Raw genomic sequence first — 22,442 nt, 5'->3', positions numbered from 1 at the left:
AACAGGCATGGAAAGAATTACGATGCAATATGAAGACTCTGGTGGTCTAGTCGCTGTGTCATATTCGACTTGTGCGACCTCTTGGACTGTAGCCCGCCAGGCTCCTCTGTCCATGGGATTTCCCAGGCAAGAATACTGGAGTGGGTTGCCATTTCCTTCTCCAGGGGATCTTCCTGACCCAGGGATCAAACATGCATCTCCTGCATTGCAGGTGGTCCCCACATTGCAGGCGGATTCTTTACCACTGAGCCATCAGGGAAGCCAAAGACTGCTATAATGTACAACACATAAAAAGAACAGAGGAGAGGAAGGCTGAAAGTCTATCTGAGGCGCTGAAGAAAGATTTACTGAAATGGAGCTAGCCTAGCTGAAATAGCTGAAGCTGATAGTGAGAGAGGAAAAGAATATTACACAAGTATATAAAGAGTATTATAATAGCACATGGGGAACTAAAAGGACATACAAGAGCCAGTCATCATTTTCAGTAAGAGAAGATGTTATGACTTAATACCTAGGTGTGCATCATTTTCTGAATCACTCTTCATTTCCCATTCCAAGTTATCATCGTCTGCAATTTCTTCACCAAGTACAGCAGTCCAGTCTTTCATCTTTCGTAAGCGCTCTGTCAGAGACTTGACGTTTACCAAAGGGGGGAAAAAAGAGGGTAATGCCTTATGCTGGCTTTACAATCTCTGAATGCATAACTGTAGTCTAAAAATCAACCCACACAGATAAAAAGTACATGAGCTCTCACTCTCTACCCAGCATAAAATATGTAAATACTCTCAAAAACTAACATTTATTTACTATTAAGGTCTACAAGTTAAAAAATAACAACTGGTTACTCTTAAATCAAATATGAAAAGTGAAAACTGAAAGTGGCAGTCGCTCAGTCAGGTCCGACTCTTCGTGACCCCATGGACTGCAATTCCCCAGGCAACAATACTGGAGTGGGTAGCCATTCGTTTCTCTAGTGATCTTCCAACTCAGGCATGGAACCCAGGTCTCCTGCGTTGCAGGTGGATTCCTTACCGTCTGAGCTACGAAGGAAGCCCAAATCAAATAAATAGAATACGTAGTACTGGCCCATTTTTACACGACTACACAGTAACAAAACATTCCTTACATGGTATTTCTCATTTGCCACAATAAGAGTAGTCACTAACATGAGAATAAATTTTGTGTGAAGTTAAACAAATCCCCAAGTGATGTATGAAAAAAGAGATTTCACAGATTCAATTTATTCAAGTAAACAACTAGCTGAGGAGATCAACTGACACAACTGACAGAAAAAGAAATTGCAAAAGAGAATCTGAGTTGGAACATTAGAGGTTTTGTTTTGCTACAGTACTTTTTGAATTTTCTTAAAGAGGCTCCTCTGTCCATGGCATTCTCTAGGCAAGAATCCTGGAATGGGTTGCCATGCCTCCTCCAGGGGACTGTCCCAACCCAGGGATCGAGCCTAGGTCTCCTGCACTGGCAGGTGGATTCTTTACTGTTGAGACACTGAGGAAGCCCCAGAAACATCCTTAGTAGTGAAGTAAACAGTGTAAATGTATAGCTTTCAAGGTGACATCATCCACTTCACTGTGCAGGTTACAGAATGTTAGTTGTACATCTTATTAGTTAATATTAGTTAATATAATAAACAGATACTTGAGTATCTGTTTGCTGCTTAAAAACATAAGATTTAAAAGTGTAGGCAGGAAAAACTGGTAGAAGGGAGAGATAAGAAGTAGGAAAAAAATCAATAAATCTTAACAGTAATACCAATTATCTTATTCCTAATGGAGTTAAAGTGCAATTAGATTTACTTAAAATATTCATCTCTGTGAAAGTACATACACCAGTTAATCTAGACATTAAAGATATTCATATTTATATTCAATGCATATAACTTCATTTGTCCAATTTATAAAATTCTTTCCAATTCTTCTCATTAACAAAAAAAGATGGCAATCTTAAGATGAAAGCCAAAATCCAAAATCCTTTGTCTTTCTTCATTAAATATCTAGGCTAAAATAGAAGAGAGAAGAAAAAAGGACACAGAGAATATATATATGTGTGTGTGTGTGTGTGTATATATATATACACATACATACTACAAATCTACAAGTTTTCAAAGAACATTTGGCAACATGAATAAAAACACAGTACAACTAGTAATGTTTGCCAAAATGTACATCTCCTCAAAATAAAAGCTGCTAAAGCAAAATTTCTTATATTTCACAATTAGTATAAAATTCTAGCTTAACTCAGTCATTAAACTAGCAGGGCTGTTTACCTTAATCTGATTTTCTTTATCACACAGAACTTGTTCCACATGTACTTTGGAGTCTTCAAATGTTATTTTCTGTTTATTAAGCTCATTCACTTGTTCTCTCCATTCTTCAGCTTCTTGTAAAAGCTAAAATTTAAACCCCAAAGAAAAAGAAAAGCAACTCTTATTATCTCATATTTATGTGCAGGTACACTTATTCATGGGCTTGTCTTGTGGCTCAGCTGGTAAAGAATCCACCTGCAAAGTGGGAGACCTGGGTTCCATCCCTGGGTTGGGAAGATCCCCTGGAGAAGGGAAAGGCTACCCACTCCAGTATTCTAGCCTGGAGAATTCCATGGACTGTATAGTCCATGGGGTCCCAAAGAGTCGGACACAACTAAGCGACTTTCACTTTTCACTTTCACACTTATGTATGTAAGGTGTATCATTAAAAGAACCTCACAAAAAGGAGAAGTAACTCATTATTGTATCAAACTCAGGCGTGGATGCACTTATTTATATTACCTAGGTGCACGACTAATAAATAGGCTTCCCTGGTGGCTCAGTGGTAAAGAATCTGCCTGCCAGTGAAGGAGACCTGGGTTTGATCCCTGGGTTGGGAAGATCCCTTGGCGACAGAAATGGCAACCCACTCCAGTATTCTTGCCTGGGAAATCCCATGGACAGAAGAGCCTAGTGGGCTACAGTCCACGGAGTTGCAAAGAGTCCAACACAATTTAGCAACTGAGCACACACGCACCACTAATAAATATTATACAACACAGTGTGTTGCTAAGAAGGGCGAGAAAAAAGGTGACGGGGAAGAAGGAGTGTAATGAAGAAAGAAGGAATGGGAGGAAGGGCTCCTTTTTTCAAAGAACTTTTAAAACATGGGTTTTAAAGTAAAATAACAGACTTTAACGTTCTTCAACTACTTACATGATAAATTTATATCAAATTAAAAGCTTTCTGAGACAAACACACTTGTTAGATTTGGCCATTTCTTGCCATTCTTTATATCCCATATAACATGCCATACCTTATTTATATTAAAATTTATTTTTAAATCATGTGTCGTTTTGTGGCTAACTAACCTTCAGAAATACCCTTAATCTAGAATAGATCAAATTCTGCATAAACAATCTTTTACTGTATAGACTTTTACAGAGGAGAACTTTCTCAACATAAATAAAAGGTAAAGACTGTCATAAAAGATAAACTTAACTACATAATGCTTATTTTAAAGTTGTGCAAATCAAAAAATAACAGAAATAAAATTTAAAATTTAAAAACAAGCAAGTAACTAGAAAGAAATCTTTATATACATCACAGGGTTAATAACTATAATATGCAAAAAGCTTTTAGAAGTCAATAAGAAAAAAAGGTCCCCTCCCCCAAAAATAGAATCAGCAAGTGATTTACAAAAGAATCAGCCTATATATATATATATATATATATATATATATATATATGGAAAAAAGGCCAATTTTACTTAATCTTTAAAACTCTATTCTATTAAATAGTAATTACTGGGTTTCCCTGAAAAATTAAGGTTTCATCAGCATATTCCCTAGCACACAAAAAACTAGTCCTTCTCCACGTATGTTAGTAAAGTAAGATAATTTTGACAGATTAAAAATAAATAAGAATTTAAGAATAAAACTTGGATTCGGTGACTGGCTGATCTTTAGTGAGTTACTAAGGAGACTGCATACATAGCCAGCAGTCTTATAAGGTTAAAGAAGGAACGTGTTAGAACATGGAGTCAGTGCATACAGAATAGTTTATTTCAAAAACTCTGATGACCAAAAGGAGTTAGAGTAAAGCAGCTATAAAGAGTAAGACAATCTAGATGAAATATTTTCAATGTACAGAAGGTCACTTTTGACTATATTGATAACACAGCAAAATTAACACAGGATGTATTGATACCAGCCACTTTCACCTGAAATCTACTAAGATGACAGTAAAAAGGTTTAAGGGGGAAAAAAAGCATAAACCCACAAGGAAAAAGACAAAATGTGATGAAGAAAAAGATAGTTCCAGAAGTGGAAAGTGATGGAAGGAAGCATGGTAAAAGACCAGACAATTGAAATCTAAGGCAGAAGATGGTAGAGTCTAAAAGTAGTGTTGACTTGATACAAACCAGGAAGGCTCATGATTTGGAGGTACAAGTACTAGTTTGTAAGTGGAGTGAAAAGAGAAGGACTACTCAAAAGTCTGTATGAAAACTAGTTAGAGAAAAGCCCATGTTCTCCCCACACATACATATACAAACACTCTAATTCTCAGTCCATCCCTCTCTCCCTCTTTTACATGCACAAACACATGCATGTGCACACACACTTACACACACATACACACATATCTGGCAAAAGTCTGGAAGGTTATTCTCTAGAGAGCTAGAATCTGAAACTCTGGGACATCTGACCCAGGTAAAGGTGTGAGTAATAAGCTGTAAACATAAAAGCTTTAAGCGAAAACTGACTTACTGAATAGTGAGATACCAGCCCTCCTTACCTCAGTGTTCACAAACAACCCTATACCTAACAGGAACTGTGGCGGATTCATCCCTGTGGAGAATGGTATTTGAAAACCAACTGGGGACCCTCCAGTGAAATACCCTAGCCAGATTACTGTGTAGAAAGGCCCATAGGAAACACACACAGGGCTTCCAACTAGATTTGGAGAGCCCTGCTATTAAATAAACAGACACCCATGAATCACCAAACATCTGAAAAAAGAAACCCTTAGACAAAAGACATAGACTAAAACAGAACACAAAGGAACTTGAAGGAAACAAGGCAACTCAGGAAAAAAAAAAAAAAATCAAAAAAGAGTGGGGAAGAAAAACATGACATCCTCAGCAAAGTAAGACACTGCATCCATGAAATCAGTAAAAAGCATAAGCAAAACAACAAAGAATTCTTACAAGTAAAAAATATCAGAGAATAAGTGAACAAAAGTTTCATAGTCATAAAGAAACTAAAAAAGACATTTTCAAATAATTTCATACATCATACAAAATACACCCCAAAATGAATAAAATAATTCAAGTAAATTTCCCAGAACTGAATCAAGAGCAAGAGTTTCCAGACAGAGTGTAACCAATAAATATATGGAAAAAGACCCACACTAAGCCATAACATTGTGAAATTTCAGAGAACTGGAAATAATGAAAGATACTAAAATTTTCCACAGGGGAAAAGAGTAGGTAACAAAAAATGTTCAGTAATCCAAACAGCATGTGACTTCTCACAAGTAAGTCTGGAAAATGAAGACAATAGAGCAATAATGTCAAAATTTCAAGAGAAAAAAAAAATTGCAACCCAGAAGATATCCAACCAAGAAGAAGACATTCTAAGTCATGAAACTTCTTAAAAAGTTTCCTCCTATGCTTTTTCTCAGGAAGATAATCAAGGGAATTTACCACATAAAGCACACACATGACATAGGAAATAGAAGATCCAAAACAGAAAAAAAACAAGTCAAAGGATAGGGGTGAAGTGAAATCTCAGCACGGCAGAAATATAACAGACCTAGAGAACAAGTTCCTACTGAACTAGGAGGATGGAAGACCCCAGAAAGTACTGCTTCAAGGAAAAAATAAAATTAGATTAACCAAAGCCTTTGCACACATCAACAAAATATTTACATAATCTCTAAAAGAGACATTTATCATTGAAATACAGATAAATTACAGATAGGTCTAAAAGAAACAAGACAATTATTAACTCTATAGCAAATAAAAAGTTGAGTGAAACAGAATACGTAATCAGAGCACATCATGTGACTCAGCTTTGACCAATGTTTAGAAAATTATAAATAATATTATCATTAAAAAAATTTCCCACTGAAAAATTCTAACTGTATTGGGAGAATAGTTAGAGAGGAAATATGTTTGAGTACATGGCAGTGTCTACACATGTGAGGAGGAAGAAGTTAAAAGTTAAATCCTTACTATATCTGCCACCACAGCTGCTTCTGTCTTTAGGCCCCTAGCTGCAATAACTCTCATGGTATTCTCTGCTCTCCTACAATCTGGCTTTGAAGATTTGTGCTAAATGCTATTTGCTATTATTATCAAAATGGTGAGTGTCCAGGCTTACTTTCACTCCTGGGGGAAGAGGGTTCCAGGAATATAGACCTTTGTATTCTTTACAAAAGAGACACCATAGGGTACATAGGAGATTGCCCTGCTCTTGTGGTCTCCGGAAATAGCCCACTTTTGCCCCTAGCATGAGTCAGTCATGAGTATGCCCAGAACATTTATAATTATATACTCACAAGTTGAGAAGTCCCTTTACAGTACAAACCTGTTTCTGGCTTTCTTGAAGCTGAGAATTTTCACTCAGAGCATCTTTTATAGCTATCTTAAGTCGTTCTTCATTCATCTGAAATATTTTGAAGGTTGTTTTGGCCTAAGTAGAATACAACATAGTGAGATTACAAGAATTAGTTTAATAGCCCTTTTTCATACACACTCCTTGAAACACGGAATTAAAGTTAAAAACGTGCCAATATTAATAGGAGAGGCAGCATGCTATAGCAGAAAAAAGGCTGGCTTAAACTCATGGTCTAGTCACTCAAGGTCTAGTTGCTCTGCCGCTAATTGCTACATGACTTTGGCCACATGATTTAACCCCTCATAACCTTCTATGTACACTACCTGGCAACTTTAATTAACTTTCTATTGTCTCTCTTCAGTTCAGTTCAGTTCAGTCGCTCAGTCGTGTCCGACTCTTTGCGACCCCATGAATCACAGCACGCCAGGCCTCCCTGTCCATCACAAACTCCCAGAGTTCACTCAGACTCACGTCCATCGAGTCAGTGATGCCATCCAGCCATCTCATCCTCTGTCGTCCCCTTCTCCTCCTGCCCCCAATCCCTCCCAGCATCAGAGTCTTTTCCAATGAGTCAACTCTTCGCATGAGGTGGCCAAAGTACTGGAGTTTCAGCTTTAGCATCATTCCTTCCAAAGAAATCCCAGGGCTGATCTCCTTCAGAATGGACTGGTTGGATCTCCTTAAAATCCACAAAAGCCTTTCTGTCCATTTTGTCTACTAATATTAAATGCCTATCACCTTCAACAGTGAACCGTATATACAGCTATAGCTCAATAAATATTATTCAATGAAAAAAATGAACTTTCCTCAGATGCTCTGTATTTTACAACTGTACCTAGGGCTTCCCTGGTGGCTCAGTGGTAAAGAATCTGCCTGTCAATGCAAGAGACACAGGTTCAATTCACGTGTCAAGGAGCATCTAAGCCCGTTTGCTACAACTATTGAGCCTATACTCTAGAGCCCAAGAGTCACAACTACTGAGTCCACGTACGGCAACTACTGAACTTCATACACCCAGAACCTGCGCTCTGCAGCAAGAGGAGCCACTGCACTGAGACGCCCTTGCATAGCTACTAGAGAATTAGTCCCCACTGTCCACATCTAGAGAAAAAGCCCGCACAGCAACAAAGACACAGCACAGCCAAAAATAAATTAAAAAAATTTTAACTACTTTTTAAAGTAGTTTAAAAATACACTAAATTTTATTTAAAATTTTATTTAAATTTTATTTTAAAATAAACTAAATTTTTAAAATACTGTATCTAAATTTTTAAAATACTGTATCTAAATCACCAGATGGTCAACACCGAAATCAGATTGATTATATTCTTTGCAGCCAAAGATGGAGAAGCTCTATACAGTCAGCAAAAACAAGACCAGGAGCTGACTGTGGCTCAGACCATGAACTCCTTATTGCCAAATTCAGACTTAAATTGAAGAAAGTAGGGAAAACCACTAGGCCATTCAGGTATGACCTAAATCAAATCCCTTATGATTATACAGTGGAACTGAGAAATAGATTTAAGGGTCTAGATCTGATAAATAGAGTGCCTAATGAACTATGGAATGAGGTTCATGACATTGTACAGGAGACAGGGATCAAGACCATTCTCATGGAAAAGAAATGCAAAAGAGCAAAATGGCTGTCTGGGGAGGCCTTACAAATAGCTGTGAAAAGAAGAGAAGCGAAAAGCAAAGGAGAAAAGGAAAGATATAAACATCTGAATGCAGAGTTCCAAAGAATAGCAGGAAGAGATAAGAAAGCCTTCTTCAGCGATCAATGCAAAGAAATAGAAGAAAACAACAGAACGGCAAAGACTAGGGATCTCTTCAAGAAAGTTAGAAATACCAAAGGAACATTTCATGCAAAGATGGGCTCAATAAAGGACAGAAATGGTATGGTCCTAACAGAAGCAGAAGATATTAAGAAGAGATGGCAAGAACACAGAAGAACTGTACAAAAAAGATCTTCACGACCCAGATAATCACAATGGTGTGATCACTGACATAGAGCCAGACATCCTGGAATGTGAAGTCAAGTGGGACTTAGAAAGCATCACTACGAACAAAGCTAGTGGAGGTGATGGAATTCCAGTTGAGCTATTCCAAATCCTGAAAGATGATGCTGTGAAAGTGCTTCACTCAATATGCCAGCAAATGTGGAAAACTCAGCAGTGGCCACAGGACTGGAAAAGGTCAGTTTTCATTCCAATCCAAAAGAAAGCCAATGCCAAAGAATGCTCAAACTACCGCACAATTGTACTCATCTCACACGCTAGTAAAGTAATGCTCAAAATTCTCCAAGCCAGGCTTCAGCAATATGTGAACTGTGAACTTCCTGATGTTCAAGCTGGTTTTAGAAAAGGCAGAGGAACCAGGGATCAAATTGCCAACATCCGCTGGATCATGGAAAAAGCAAGAGAGTTCCAGAAAAGCATCTATTTCTGCTTTATTGACTATGCCAAAGCCTTTGACTGTGTGGATCACAAGAAACTGTGGAAAATTCTGAAAGAGAAGGGAATACCAGACCACCTGACCTGCCTCTTGAGAAATCTGTATGCAGGTCAGGAAACAACAGTTAGAACTGGACATGGAACAACAGATTGGTTCCAAATAGGAAAAGGAGTACGTCAAGGCTGTATATTGTCACCCTGTTTATTTAACTTATATGCAGAGTACATCATGAGAAATGCTGGACTGGAAGAAACACAAGCTGGAATCAAGATTGCCAGGAGAAATATCAATAACCTCAGATATGCAGATGACACCACCGTTATGGCAGAAAGTGAAGAGGAACTAAAAAGCCTCTTGATGAAAGTGAAAGGAGAGTGAAAAAGTTGGCTTAAAGCTCAACATTCAGAAAACAAAGATCATGGCATCCGGTCCCACCACTTCATGGGAAATAGATGGGGAAACAGTGGAAACAGTGTCAGACTTTATTTTTCTGGGCTCCAAAATCACTACAGATGGTGACTGCAGCCAAGAAATTAAAAGACGCTTACTCCTTGGAGGGAAAGTTATGACCAACCTAGATAGCATATTGAAAAGCAGAGACATTACTTTGCCAACAAAGGTTCGTTTAGTCAAGGCTATGGTTTTTCCTGTGGTCATGTATGGATGTGAGAGTTGGACTGTGAAGAAGGCTGAGCACCGAGGAATTGATGCTTTTGAACTGTGGTGTTGGGGAAGACTCTTGAGAGTCCCTTGGACTGCAAGGAGATCCAACCAGTCCATTCTGAAGGAGATCAGCCCTGGGATTTCTTTGGAAGGAATGATGCTAAAGCTGAAACTCCAGTACTTTGGCCACCTCATGCGAAGAGTTGACTCATTGGAAAAGACTCTGATGCTGGGAGGGATTGGAGGCAGGAGGAGAAGGGGACGACAGAGGATGAGATGGCTGGATGGCATCACTGACTCGATGGACGTGAGTCTGAGTGAAACTCTGGGCGTTTGTGATGGACAGGGAGGCCTGGCGTGCTATGATTCATGGGGTCGGACACGACTGAGCAACTGATCTGATCTGATCTAAATTCTAATATTTAATTCTTTAATTATAAAAGTAATAGCAAAATGTAAATGATTTTTAAAGCAATAGCCCTTTTAAAACAACTCAACTTACTTCAGCTACTTGTGATTTGAGGGACTTGGATTCATCTTCTAGGGACTGGATCCTTTTTGAAATCTCTGACATCTAAAAAGACAGTATCAATCAACAAGTATTTACCGAACTCCTCCAGTTTTCAAGATGCCATTTCTATCAAGTATATTATTAACCTAACACTTTTGCTCCAAAAGTGAGGATTCAGATTAAGAAAACTTCACAGCTATATGCTTAAAGGGATTTTATATGAAAGTTATATAACAACAGTATTTCAAATCATCTTTAATACTTCTTAACATTTAAGTTATATATAAGAAGGCTACTAGCATTATATCTTACTAAATAATCTCACACACATTAAGATCATCCTTAAGATAGATTTTAAAATAAAGACAAATAAAGGGAAGTTTAAGTTCCTAAAACACTTTCAGAGTAATAAAAATCCAAAACCACTATATATGTGATTATTCAACTTAAATGATTTATGTGAGCTATTCCATAGTGCAAATAGAAAATTTCTATAAGAATATGCAAGAAATGTAACATATAATGTTAACTTTAACAAATGAAAAGAGCTAGAGGATCCAGAAAATTTTATTCTATACTTTATAGGCTTCTGTATTCTTTGGACTTTTTTTTTTTTTACAGTGCATGTAATACTTTAACCGATATCATATAATTTTTTTTAACTCAATATTCTTTTTCCTACAGTCTCCTCAAACACAAAAGTCCTACCAATTCATCTTGCTTCGAATGTTTAGATTTCTCTTCCTTTAACTCTTTTTCTAGAATGAGTATTTCATCCTCAAGTTCAGATTTGGACTCAGTCAGCTTTTCATAGAATGCCTGATAGAGGAAGAAAACTTTATAAGACAGTCATAGGAATATTTGGTGAAGATAAATCAGATGAATGTAATCAAATACACACACTATAAGTTAAATAAGTCTAGTTTATATATTTGTTCATTTTTATAACACTGAAATCACAGAAATACTAGCAGGTGTTAGCAAACTTTTTCTAGAAAGAGATAGTAAATATTTTAGGCTTGAAAGCCATGCAGTTTCTGTTCCAGCTAAAGTCACATACATATGTAGTGAGAAAGCAGAGACAACACATAAATGAATGAGCATGGCTATGTTTCAATAAGATTTTATTTACAACAACCGGTGGAGAGCTCAGAGCCTAGTTTGCCAACTTCTGCTCTAAAACATTATAAAAGAAGCATGAGAAAAAGTCCAATTTCATATAATTCAATACATAAAATAAAAAATAAACTCAAAAGACAATCAAGATAATATTCTACACTGAATTAAGACATATTTTCTGTGGCCTTTTTAATTTAAAATGATTAGTTACTGGATTATCCAATTGAAATTTAAATACTGTAATAAACATACCTCTGATATTTGTGATCCTTCAACAAACTTGTTAAAAGAAAAATAAACCAAAAGAATCAAAGAACTTAATGCAGGCCAAAATAAAAGTAAAACAAGTACATATTATATCATACTGGTTAAAAAGCATATTTATATATATAGTAAAAATATATATATGCATATATTTCCCCAAATTTGACTACCTGATTATATGAGTTCTCTTACTTGAATCAAAATTACCCTGATATTTGGATTTTATCTACAGATTCAAAGAGCAATTTTTGTAACTATACCACATTATAGTTTATATTCAACTATGTTTACCAATCTTGAAAATAAACACTGTATGTTTCAAAAAACTACCAAAATTAGAGAAAAACTTCCAAAATATTCATTTTAAAGTAAAAACTCAATGCCTAAGAATAAATTGATATGCTTTATTTTATCCACAATGTTGCAAAGCTTAAGTAAATATATTTGCTCTTCAGTTTTTGTTCTTTTGTCAGCATGTTAAATTCCTTGTGAAATTCTATTTTATTCAATCTAATAAATTACAAATAAAATAAATAAATAAAATATAATAATTTCAACAAGTTCTTGAGAATATTAATAGGTAACATAAAGAAAAAAGGTTAAGAATTCAATTTTATTTGGAATTCAATTTATGACTTCCTTTGGACTCTACTAGGAAATTCTGATTCATATGCTTTGATGATTTATAGACATCAGTGATGGAGAACGCCAAGTTAAACTGAACACGTATACCAAAGGTACAAAGTCCATCATTTTCTATTTTAATATTAGTATGCTTTTTACAACACTTCCATCTCTAAACAGTAGCATGACACTCCTATTACAAACCCTTATCTGTTATACCTTAGCTAAACGACAGATTATCACAGTTTCCTTCCTTATTATTAGCCAAATCAAACCTGGCTCAGGAGACCCAACTCTGTATTTCTTCCAAACTGCACATTCAGTGGCATCATGTTGGTACCTTGAAATTGGTCATGGTAGGAGTATTTACACAACAGAACTCAGCAGGTGTTAAAATAAAGGCTCCTACTTTTCAGATACCAGCACATCACTGTGTGTAACATTCTAGTCAGCTCCTAACCCTTTGATGGGGTAAAGGCAAGAACTGCCTCAACTTACATAATTATTATTTCAAACTATTCCTAAATTTATGAAAGTGAACTCTGTTTTTCCTTCCTGGAGCAAACTGAGCCAAAAAAAGAATGATTATCTTAATACACTTCCCAGAAATGAAGAATTAAGAGCGTCTATATAAATCTAGATGACAGTGAACCGAATATGCTTCACTCAAAACAAATCATCAACAAAGGGTCAAAATTTTAAAATACCTTATGCTACTTACTAACATTCTATTTCCTATATTTAACCTAAATTTCTTTAAGTTTTAATATCCAAGAAGTGTGAGTTTTGAGAAGATACATGACTTTTAAAGTTTATGTCATTTAGTAAAAACCTTTCCTTTAACTTTTATAAGTATCTATTTGTTCTTACCTCCAAACTTTGTGCTTCTGTTGACTCCTTCTCATAGCTGGCATCCTTTAAAGATGACTCTAAGCTTTCATACTGAAAGAAAGCAACACTGTAAGTAAAAGTACTATAAATTTTATTCCAAACTATACCTGCCCTCTGACCCACCAATTCCATGAAAAGCAACAGTAAAACCACACTGCAGAAAGACAGCATCATCCACAGCTTCAAATTTACCACGATAATTTTTATTATACTATTACTGATACTCAACATGGAAAAATCTGGCATTCAAGAAAACAAGATCTGAGTGAGAATGAAGAGAAAAAATGAACAAGAGAAAAAGACAATCTTAGAGGGTTCAAGTAACAGAGTTCTCCTTCAGACAAGAAAATAAGTAAGCTTAATATATAAGAGGAACTAAAAGACAATCACTGAGCCAAAGAAAAAGAACTACAAAAAGAGCCACACAACCTTTAGAACAAAAAAAGGCAACAGATGAAATTAAGAAGGTTTAAAAGGTGATTGGGCATAGGTGACAGAGAAGGCAATGGCACCCCACTCCAGTACTCTTGCCTGGAAAATCCCATGGACGGAGAAGCCTGGTAGGCTGCAGTCCATGGGGTCGCTAAGAGTCAGACACGACTGAGCGACTCCACTTTCACTTTTCACTTTCATGCATTGGAGAAGGAAATGGCAACCCACTCCAGTGTTCTTGCCTGGAGAATCCCAGGGACGGGGGAGCCTGGTGGGCTGCCATCTATGGGATCGCACAGAGTTGGACACAACTGAAGCGACTTAGCAGCAGCAGCAGCAGCAGGTATAGGTGAAGACAATCAGTAAGATGGAAGCTAGATCAGAAGAAAATATCCAGACTAAAGTGTGAACAAAAAGATAAGAAATCCAGAAAAGAACATAAGAGATATGTGGGATATAGTAAAAAGCTAAAATACAAGTATCTGGAATCCCAGCAAGAGAAGAAAAAAGAGCAAAAACAGTATTTGAAAAAGCTAAGTTCTTATTTGTTTTAATGTCTTAAAACAAATAAGGCATTAAGCCACAGATTCTGGAACATCATGAAGGCCAGGGATTAATAACAGAAGACACCACATCCATACAGCTAGTAACACTGCTGAAAATCAAAGATAAACAGAAAATCATAAAAATAGGCACATAGTTTCTTATAAAGTTATATACTTCCTGCCATATGACCCACCAATTCTAAAATACTTACAGAAGAGAAATAAAAACATATACCCACACACAAAAAAAGGTAGAATGATCATAGCAACTTTTTTCATAATAGCCAAAAGATGGAAATAACCACATTCAGAGGTAAACGGATAAAAGAAAATGTGGTATGTTGATATAATGAAAATTTACTTTCAAGTTAAAAAAAAAAAAACAAAAAACTACTATATGCAACATAGTGAATCTCAAAAATACAATGCTACCTGAAAAAAGCCAGACACAAAAAAGTATGATTTCATTTACAGGAACTCTAAATAGACAAAAACTAATTTATGGAGATAGAAATACAAACAGTGGTTGCTGGCAGGGGTATGGGACTGAATGAAAATGAGGACAAGGGAAATACAAAGGTGATAGAAATGTTTTATGTATTAATGAGGAAGGTAGATTCCTGGGTGAATACACCTGTGAAAATAAAAAGAACTGTGTATTTAAGAATGTCCATTTAACTATTGAAAACTATACTTCAAGTTTTTAAATTGAAAGAGAAAAATAATTCAAAAAAAGACATTACACCAAATTTCAATAAAACTTATAGCTGACTTCGACCCACAAACAACATGCCAAGGAAAAAAAAGTAAAATGAGGTGTCCCCAAAGTGCTTAAAGAAAATAACTGCCAACTCAAACTTCTATAAAGAACATTATACAAAACAGAGAAATAAAGACATGGTCAAACAAAAACTAAGAGTTATCGACAGTATATAACAGAAAAAAAAGAACAGGAGGTCCTTCTATTCTTTAAGAGGAAGAAAAATCACCTCAGATGGAAGATGGAAAGGAAGGGAAGAATGAAAAGTAATGGAAAGAATAAATGTGTGGATAAATCCAAATGAATCTTGACTATCTCAAAGAATAATAAAATTATTTGGGGGTTTATATAAATATAAAGGCAAAATATAATGCAAAAGGCAAAATATAATAGATAAAAGGGGGCGAGTGGAATTAAAGCATTCTAAGATCTTTGCACTATTCATTAAGCAGTATTATAATAGCACAAATTTATATTAGAACTCAATAATTTAAAAATATACACTACAATCTCAAAGGTAACCATTAAAAAAATAAAATCCATAACTAACAAACCCACTGATGTAGAAAATATTGAATTAGTTAAAAACTGTTTCAATCCAAAAATAAAAAAATAGAAGAGAAAAAGGCATGTGGGACAGATGGGTCAAATAGGAAAATAGTTAAGATGGTAGATTTGACCCCTAATAAATTAGAAATTATATTAAATGCAAATGAACTAAATAGTCTAATTAAATAAAACGATTTTTTAGACTGATTAAAAAAAGAAAAACCTATCAGTATGATGTTCAAATCACTAGCTATGAGGGAAATGTACATTAAAACCTCACTGAACAACACTATAAATCAACCATGCTTTAATAAAATTTAAAAAAACAAACACCTCACTGAGACAACACTTCACATCTGTTAGGATGGCTGTAATCAAAAAGACATAATAACATGTGTTGGGAAAGATATGGAGAAAATGGGACACTCAACAAGCTGCTGGTGGAAATATAAACTAGCACGGCCGCTGTGAAACACAATATGGCAGTTCTTCAAAAAGTTAAATATAGATCCAACAATTCTACTCCTAGGTATACACCCAAAATAATTCAAAACGCATATTCACACAAAAATGTGTACAAGAATGTCCGTAGCAGCATCATTTATAACAGCCAAAAAGTACAATTACCCAAATGACCATCAATTGAAAAATGAATATGTCAATTGTGGTAAGGAATATTATTTGGCAAAAAAAGATATATATAGTATTGATATTTGCCACAACATGGATGAGTCTTGAAAACATTATGCTAGGTTTAAAAAGCTAGTTACAACGAAGCACATGTTATATATATCATTCCATTTACGTGAAATGGAACCCAGAGTGGGCAAGTTTATAGAAATATAAAGTGGGTAAGTTGTCTAGGGCTTGGGAATAGGGGAGATTGGGTGAAGGTGACAGCTAAGAGGTGCAGGGCTCCTTTAGGGTGTACAAAGTATGTTCAAAAACATTTTGTTTTTGTATTTTGTTTTGTTTAGTAAATAAACTAAAAGTATACTAAATATACTAAAGTATACTAAAATATACTAATTATATAAATATTCATTTGTATAATTTAAATGGGTAAACAGTATAGTATGTGAATTATATCCCAACAGAGCTGTTTAAAAAACTACTATAATAGTTTCAAAACCCTCAGATACCAGGGAATAAATCTAAGAAAAGCTGTGCAAGACCTCAACACAAAAATGTATAAACAACACTGAGAATTTTAAAAAGACATAATTAGAGGGATATACCATGGTCCATCGACAAATACTCAACATTGTAAAAATGTAAATTCTTTTCAAATTAATCTATCTAATCAATGTAATCCCAAATTCCTAGCAGGCTATGTGCATGTGTGCATGTGTAAACTGATGAAGTGATTGAAAATTTATATGAAAAGACACAATCTCGAAAAACAAGTCTGGCGATTTACACTGTCAGATACCAAGGCGAACTAGGTAGCTTTTAAAAAGCATGGTATTGGTGCAAAGATATATACATATATGCTGCTGCTGCTGCTAAGTTGCTTCAGTCGTGTCCCACTCTGTGCGACCCCAGAGATGGCAGCCCACCAGGCTCCCCCGTCCCTGGGATTCTCCAGGCAAGGACACTGGAGTGGGTTGCCATTTCCTTCCCCAATGCATGAAAGTAAAAAGTGAAAGTGAAGTCGCTCAGTCGTGTCTGACTCCTAGCGATCCCATGGACTGCAGCCTACCAGGCTCCTCCGTCCATGGGATTTTCCAGGCAAGAGGACTGGAGTGGAGTGCCATTGCCTTCTCCAATATACATATGTATGTGTGTGTATATATATAAAATAGACCAACAGAACAGAAAATATTATAAAAACAGACTCAGATATACACAGTCACAAGATTTAAGACAACAACACTATAGAACAAAGGGGAAAGATGGCCTTTTAATAAATGGTACTGGTAAATTCAGCAGCCATATGAAAAACATGAAATACTAACCTCCAAATCATACATCACAGACTCAATTTTAGATGGATTAGAGACTGATTAACTTGGGGCTGAACTGAGTTTCCCCTCAATATGTGTTTGTTGAAGCCCCAATACCTCAAAATGTGACTGTATTTGGAGACAGGCCTTTCAAAGGGCATTAAGTTAAAATGAGCCCATTGGATTAAGATAGGCTCTAATCCAATCTGACTGGTACCCTTACAAGAGAAGGAAATCTGGACACAGAGAGACATCAGAAACACGCACCTGCACAGAGAAAAGACAATTTAAGAACAGACTAAGAGGCTGGCCGGCTATGTCAAAATGACAGGCCTCGGCACAAACCAAACCAGTCCTCACCTTGATCCTGGACTTCTAACCTTCAAAACTGTGAAAATTTAATTTCTATGTAAGTCATCCAGTCTGTGGTATTGTGTTGTAACAGTCCTATCAAACTAATAAAAAGACTAAATAAGAAAAGTAAAAAAAATAAAGTTTCTAAAAGATAACACAGATGAATATCTTCATATTCTTGAGTAGAACAAAAAAAAAAATTTAAGTAGGAAACAAACAGCAGTCATCATAAAGAAAAGATTGACAAATTAGACTGTTACAAATAAGAACTTCTGCTTACCAAGACACCACTTGAAATATAAAGGCAAACCACAGAGTAGAAGATATTTGTAATACAGGCATCTGACAAAGGACTTGTATCCAAAATACAGGAAAAATATATATATCAAAAGGAAAAAGATAACCAAAGATTTTCAAAAGATCAAAGATAATTTTTAAAATGTGAAAAAAAAAATCAACTAGGCAACACGAAACAAAAAGGATATATCCAAATGACCAATAAAACATCAAAGGGTGCTCAACCTCATTGGTCAGGGAAACAAAACCGGAAATCACAATGGGACATCACTATGCACCGACCACAATGGTTACAATTTAGACTGGTAATATGAAAGCAACTGAACTCTCATACTTTGCAAACAAAGCATTAATAATCTTAAACTTACACAGACATACCTGCACTGAAAAGTAAGGATCCTAGAGGATCCTAACATGAATGCCCACATTTTCAAAAATGTCTTACCTCCTTTTGAACAATGCTAAATTTTTCAAGCAGTTTACATTTTTCTTCAATCAGTGTAGAAAGTTCTACAGCAAGCTTTTTCTCTCTCCCTAAAAAAGAATTAATGTTACCATGTTTTTAATCTTATTTAATTACAAACAACAATGATGTGAACTAAAATAGAAAAAAAGAGCTTACCCACATAAAGCCGGCTTCTAACCTGAAACAAATTTTTAACAAAAATTACATTAAAACAAACATATATTCAGGCAAATATAACTTATTTAACTGCTACTGACAACTTAAAGTGTTTCTATTACCTTTAGTATAAACGTAAGCTAACCAAAAAGTGTTGTATTTCCATTGAGAATATAATACTACATATTAAAGTCCCCCCATTGAAGATTCACATTATTTATTAGCATAATCAAGGCTCTGAAATAACTCTACCTTAAAAATACCTGTTTCATTTCATTTAGCCCACTGCTCCTCAAACATATTTGACCCCAAAACAAACTACTTAAAGAAGCCCCTATCATCTCCCCTAGTACTAATATCTAAAATAACACAATTTGAAAAATGTTACCATGGGGCCATGGATCTGCTGACTATAAAGTAAAAAACCTTTTTTCTTCTTTAACCTCTCTTTCAAACAATGAAGGGAAAATTTGAATTTATAAAGGGGTCAGGCTTAGGACTAAAAAATAATGGGGACATGCCTGCTCCCCCTTCACTCCCCAAATGGGCCACAAGGGCCAGAATAAACAAGTGCTGCTGCTGCTGCTAAGTCGCTTCAGTCGTGTCCAACTCTGTGCAACCCCATACATGGCAGCCCACCAGGCTCCCCCGCCCTGGGATTCTCCAGGCAAGAATACTGGAGTGGGTTGCCATTTCAGTACTGAGAAAAAAAAGCAATTGGGACTTAGATAAACTACACAAGATATACAGGAATAAAATTAAATGAAACAAGATTTAAAAGTCAAGGTACAGCATAATTAGTTAGATGAGGAATAACTAGTGAACTGAAACAGATTCAGAAACTATCTCGAAAAGTAACAGGAGGAGGAGGCAGCAGCAACGAATCTCTTATAAATGGTGCCGAAGCAGGACCCGAAGCCTAAATTCCAGGAGGTGAGAGAGTGCTGTGCTTTCATGGGCCTCTTCTTTATGAAGCAAAAGGCGTAAAAGTTGCCATAAAGGATAAACAAGTAAAATATACATTACAGTGGTTGGAATAAAAATTGGGGTGAATGGATTCCAGAAAGCAGAGTATTCAAGTACGTGGATACCAATCTGCAGAAACAACGAGAACTTCAAAAAAGCCAATCAGAAGCAGCAGGCAGAGGGGAAGATGAGAGGGGCTGCCCCTGGAAAGAAGACTGCTGGGCTGCAGCAGAAAAACGCTGAAGTGAAAACAAAAAAGAACAAACAGAAGACACCTGGAAATGGAGATGGTGGCAGCATCGGTGAGACACCTCAGCCTCCCTGCAAGAAAAGGACTCGAGTAGATCCTACTGTTGAAAACCAGGAAACATTCATGTGCAGAGCTGAAGTTAAAGATTCCTGAAGAACTGAAACCATGGCTTGTTGATGACTGGGACTTAATTACCCAGCAAAAACAGCTCTTTTATCTTCCTGCCAAGAAGAATGTGGATTCCATTCTAGAGGATTATGCAAATCACAAGAAATCTCGAGGAAACACAGATCAGATAAGGAGTATGCAGTCAATGAGGTTGTGGCTGGGAAAAATGAGTACTTCAGTGTGATGCTGGGCATTCAACTGCTCTACAAATTTGAGAGGCCACAGTACGCTGAGAGGAGAAGGCAATGGCAACCCACTCCAGTACTCTTGCCTGGAGAATCCCATGGAAGGAGGAGCCTGGTAGGCTGCAGTCCATGGGGTCGCTAGGAGTCAGACATGACTGAGCGACTTCACTTTCACTTTTCACTTTCATGCAATGGAGAAGGAAATGGCAACCCACTCCAGTGTCCTTGCCTGGAGAATCCCAGGGACGGGGGAGCCTGGTAGGCTGCCGTCTCTGGAGTCGCACAGAGTGGGACACAACTGAAGCAACTTAGCAGCAGCAGCAGCACGCTGAGATCCTTGCGGACCACTCTGAAGCACCCAGGTGTACAGAGGGCCACATCTCCTGAGACTGTAAGAATTGGAGCAATGTTGGCCTATACACCTCTGGATGAGAAGAGCCTTGCTTTATTACTGAATTATCTTCACAATTTCCTAAAATACCTGGCAAAGAACTCTGCAATTTTGTTCAGTGCCAGCGATTATGAAGTGGCTCCCCCGAGTACCATCGGAAAGCCGTGTGAGGCACATGCACCCACCCACATTTGATCTCTATAAACACCTTTTTGTTTCTTAGTCCTTCTCTTGTACAAACAATGTACTTTGAAAATGTTCGTGTATAACAAAATTGATGTTTTCTGTTTGATTTTAAACAGAGAAAATAAAAGGAGTTACAGCTCCTTTTTTCTTTCCTTTTTTTCATTTCAAAGTTGCTGCCAGTATATTCAGTGATGGACAACAGAGAGACATACTGTAGAGTGTTTTATTGCTTAGTTGACAAAGCTGTTTTTGAACACTGGTGGTTTCTATTCCTTTGACACTACGCACTTTTATAATATGTGTTAATGCTATATGACACAATGCTCTGATTCCTAGTGCCAAAGGCTCAATTCAGTGTATATAACTGAAAACATTTATCCATTTGTGCTCCCCTTTTTTTATGGTGCTTAAAGAGCCCATCCTTTGTGAGTAATCCATCCATATTGTTCTTTAGGCATTTTATCTTTGCCCAATTGCTGAAGAACGGTGGCTTGTTTCATGGTTTTTGTATTTGTGTCTAATGTACGTTTTAACATGAGAGACTCAATGCATTGTGTAGCTACAGTTTTCTGGAAAAGTTAATCTTTTAGAAATTGTTTTTCAGATCTTCAATAAATTTTTTCTTTAAATTTCAAAAAAAAAGCAACAGTAAACCATTTTTAAAAAAGGAGAAAAAATCGTTAAAGAGATAGGGAAGTGAGAAGAGCCAACATCTTAAACAGCAATAGTCCCAAAGAGAAAAAAAAAACATGTAAAATGCAGAAAAAACTTCTCAGAATTAAAAAATATAAAAGATTTCATATTTAAATATTTAAGATAATTCGAAGAAGAAATAAGAAAACAGTCAAGCCTAAACAAATTGTATTGAAATAAGGATATCAAAAGCCTCTACAGAGAACAGATCACTTACAAATGAATAAGAATCACACTGACAAGAGACCTTTCAATAAGTAACATTAGATATAAAAAGACAAGGAAGTAAAGGATTTTAAAGTATTAACAGGATGAAACTTTAGACCCAGAATGCTTAAATCAAACAAACTGCTGTTCCAACATAAGGACTTAATTCAAACATTCTCAAGCATATAAAAGTTCTGCCATACAAAGACCAATACTAAACACAATATAGAAAGAAGTATCCAAATATGAGAAGAATTAAATCCAGGAGACCCTACAAGAGGTATGTCAATTATTGATGATCAAATATCTTGGTAATATTTATTGTTGTCTTCAGGGATGGAGAAGGGGTGGAGAAGAAAGTGAAAAAGAAAAGAGAAATATTTTTAGAACTAAAATTCTAGATTATACCAACATGAAAGTAGTTTGGAAAGTGAAAGAGACCAAGGGATGTGAGAGTATGCTAAATAAGGTTCTTGTCTTCTCACTAGGAAAATTTACTTCATGAATGCAGAAAGAACTGAAAAGAAATATATCAAAAGTGGAATTAATAAAGTATGCTAGGAGAGAGGTCCAAATACATCAGTAATCAATAATCATAACATGTAGATACAGTAAACTCAGTGAAAACACAGATTTTCAGATTAAATATTTAAAAAAATTCACACAGAACTGAATCACTTTGCTGTATGCCTGAAACTAACACAACATAGTAAATCAACTATACTCCAATAAAATAGAGAAATTTGTAGAGTTACATAC

The 22,442-nt window shown here is 36.0% G+C and overlaps 1 protein-coding gene and 1 pseudogene across 20 annotated transcripts in view; one reads left to right on the top strand and one right to left on the bottom strand.

The window, feature by feature from the left end:
• LOC129634253 (melanoma inhibitory activity protein 2-like) overlaps nucleotides 1-22,442 on the bottom strand; it is a 72,025-nt gene that overhangs the window by 34,168 nt on the left and 15,415 nt on the right. For 14 of the 20 annotated variants that reach the window (XM_055556336.1, XM_055556341.1, XM_055556333.1 and 11 more), the window contains 9 exons: nucleotides 18,638-18,659; nucleotides 18,461-18,549; nucleotides 13,112-13,183; nucleotides 11,606-11,632; nucleotides 10,943-11,053; nucleotides 10,226-10,297; nucleotides 6,577-6,681; nucleotides 2,285-2,407; nucleotides 512-632 (listed from right to left, as the gene is read on the bottom strand). In XM_055556336.1, coding sequence (XP_055412311.1) covers nucleotides 512-632; nucleotides 2,285-2,407; nucleotides 6,577-6,681; nucleotides 10,226-10,297; nucleotides 10,943-11,053; nucleotides 11,606-11,632; nucleotides 13,112-13,183; nucleotides 18,461-18,549; nucleotides 18,638-18,659 — 742 coding nt within the window. The remainder of the gene's footprint in view (nucleotides 1-511; nucleotides 633-2,284; nucleotides 2,408-6,576; nucleotides 6,682-10,225; nucleotides 10,298-10,942; nucleotides 11,054-11,605; nucleotides 11,633-13,111; nucleotides 13,184-18,460; nucleotides 18,550-18,637; nucleotides 18,660-22,442) is intronic. The other 6 variants (XM_055556350.1, XM_055556338.1, XM_055556335.1 and 3 more) reach the window with 1 other exon arrangement.
• On the top strand, nucleotides 19,532-20,767 carry LOC129634255 (mortality factor 4-like protein 1; annotated as a pseudogene).

Source organism: Bubalus kerabau, chromosome 19, assembly GCF_029407905.1.
Source record: "Bubalus kerabau isolate K-KA32 ecotype Philippines breed swamp buffalo chromosome 19, PCC_UOA_SB_1v2, whole genome shotgun sequence".
Classification (NCBI taxonomy): Eukaryota; Metazoa; Chordata; class Mammalia; order Artiodactyla; family Bovidae; genus Bubalus; species Bubalus kerabau.
The sequence above is the reverse complement of the archived record's forward strand: the minus strand, read 5'-3'. Positions and strand labels throughout refer to the sequence as shown.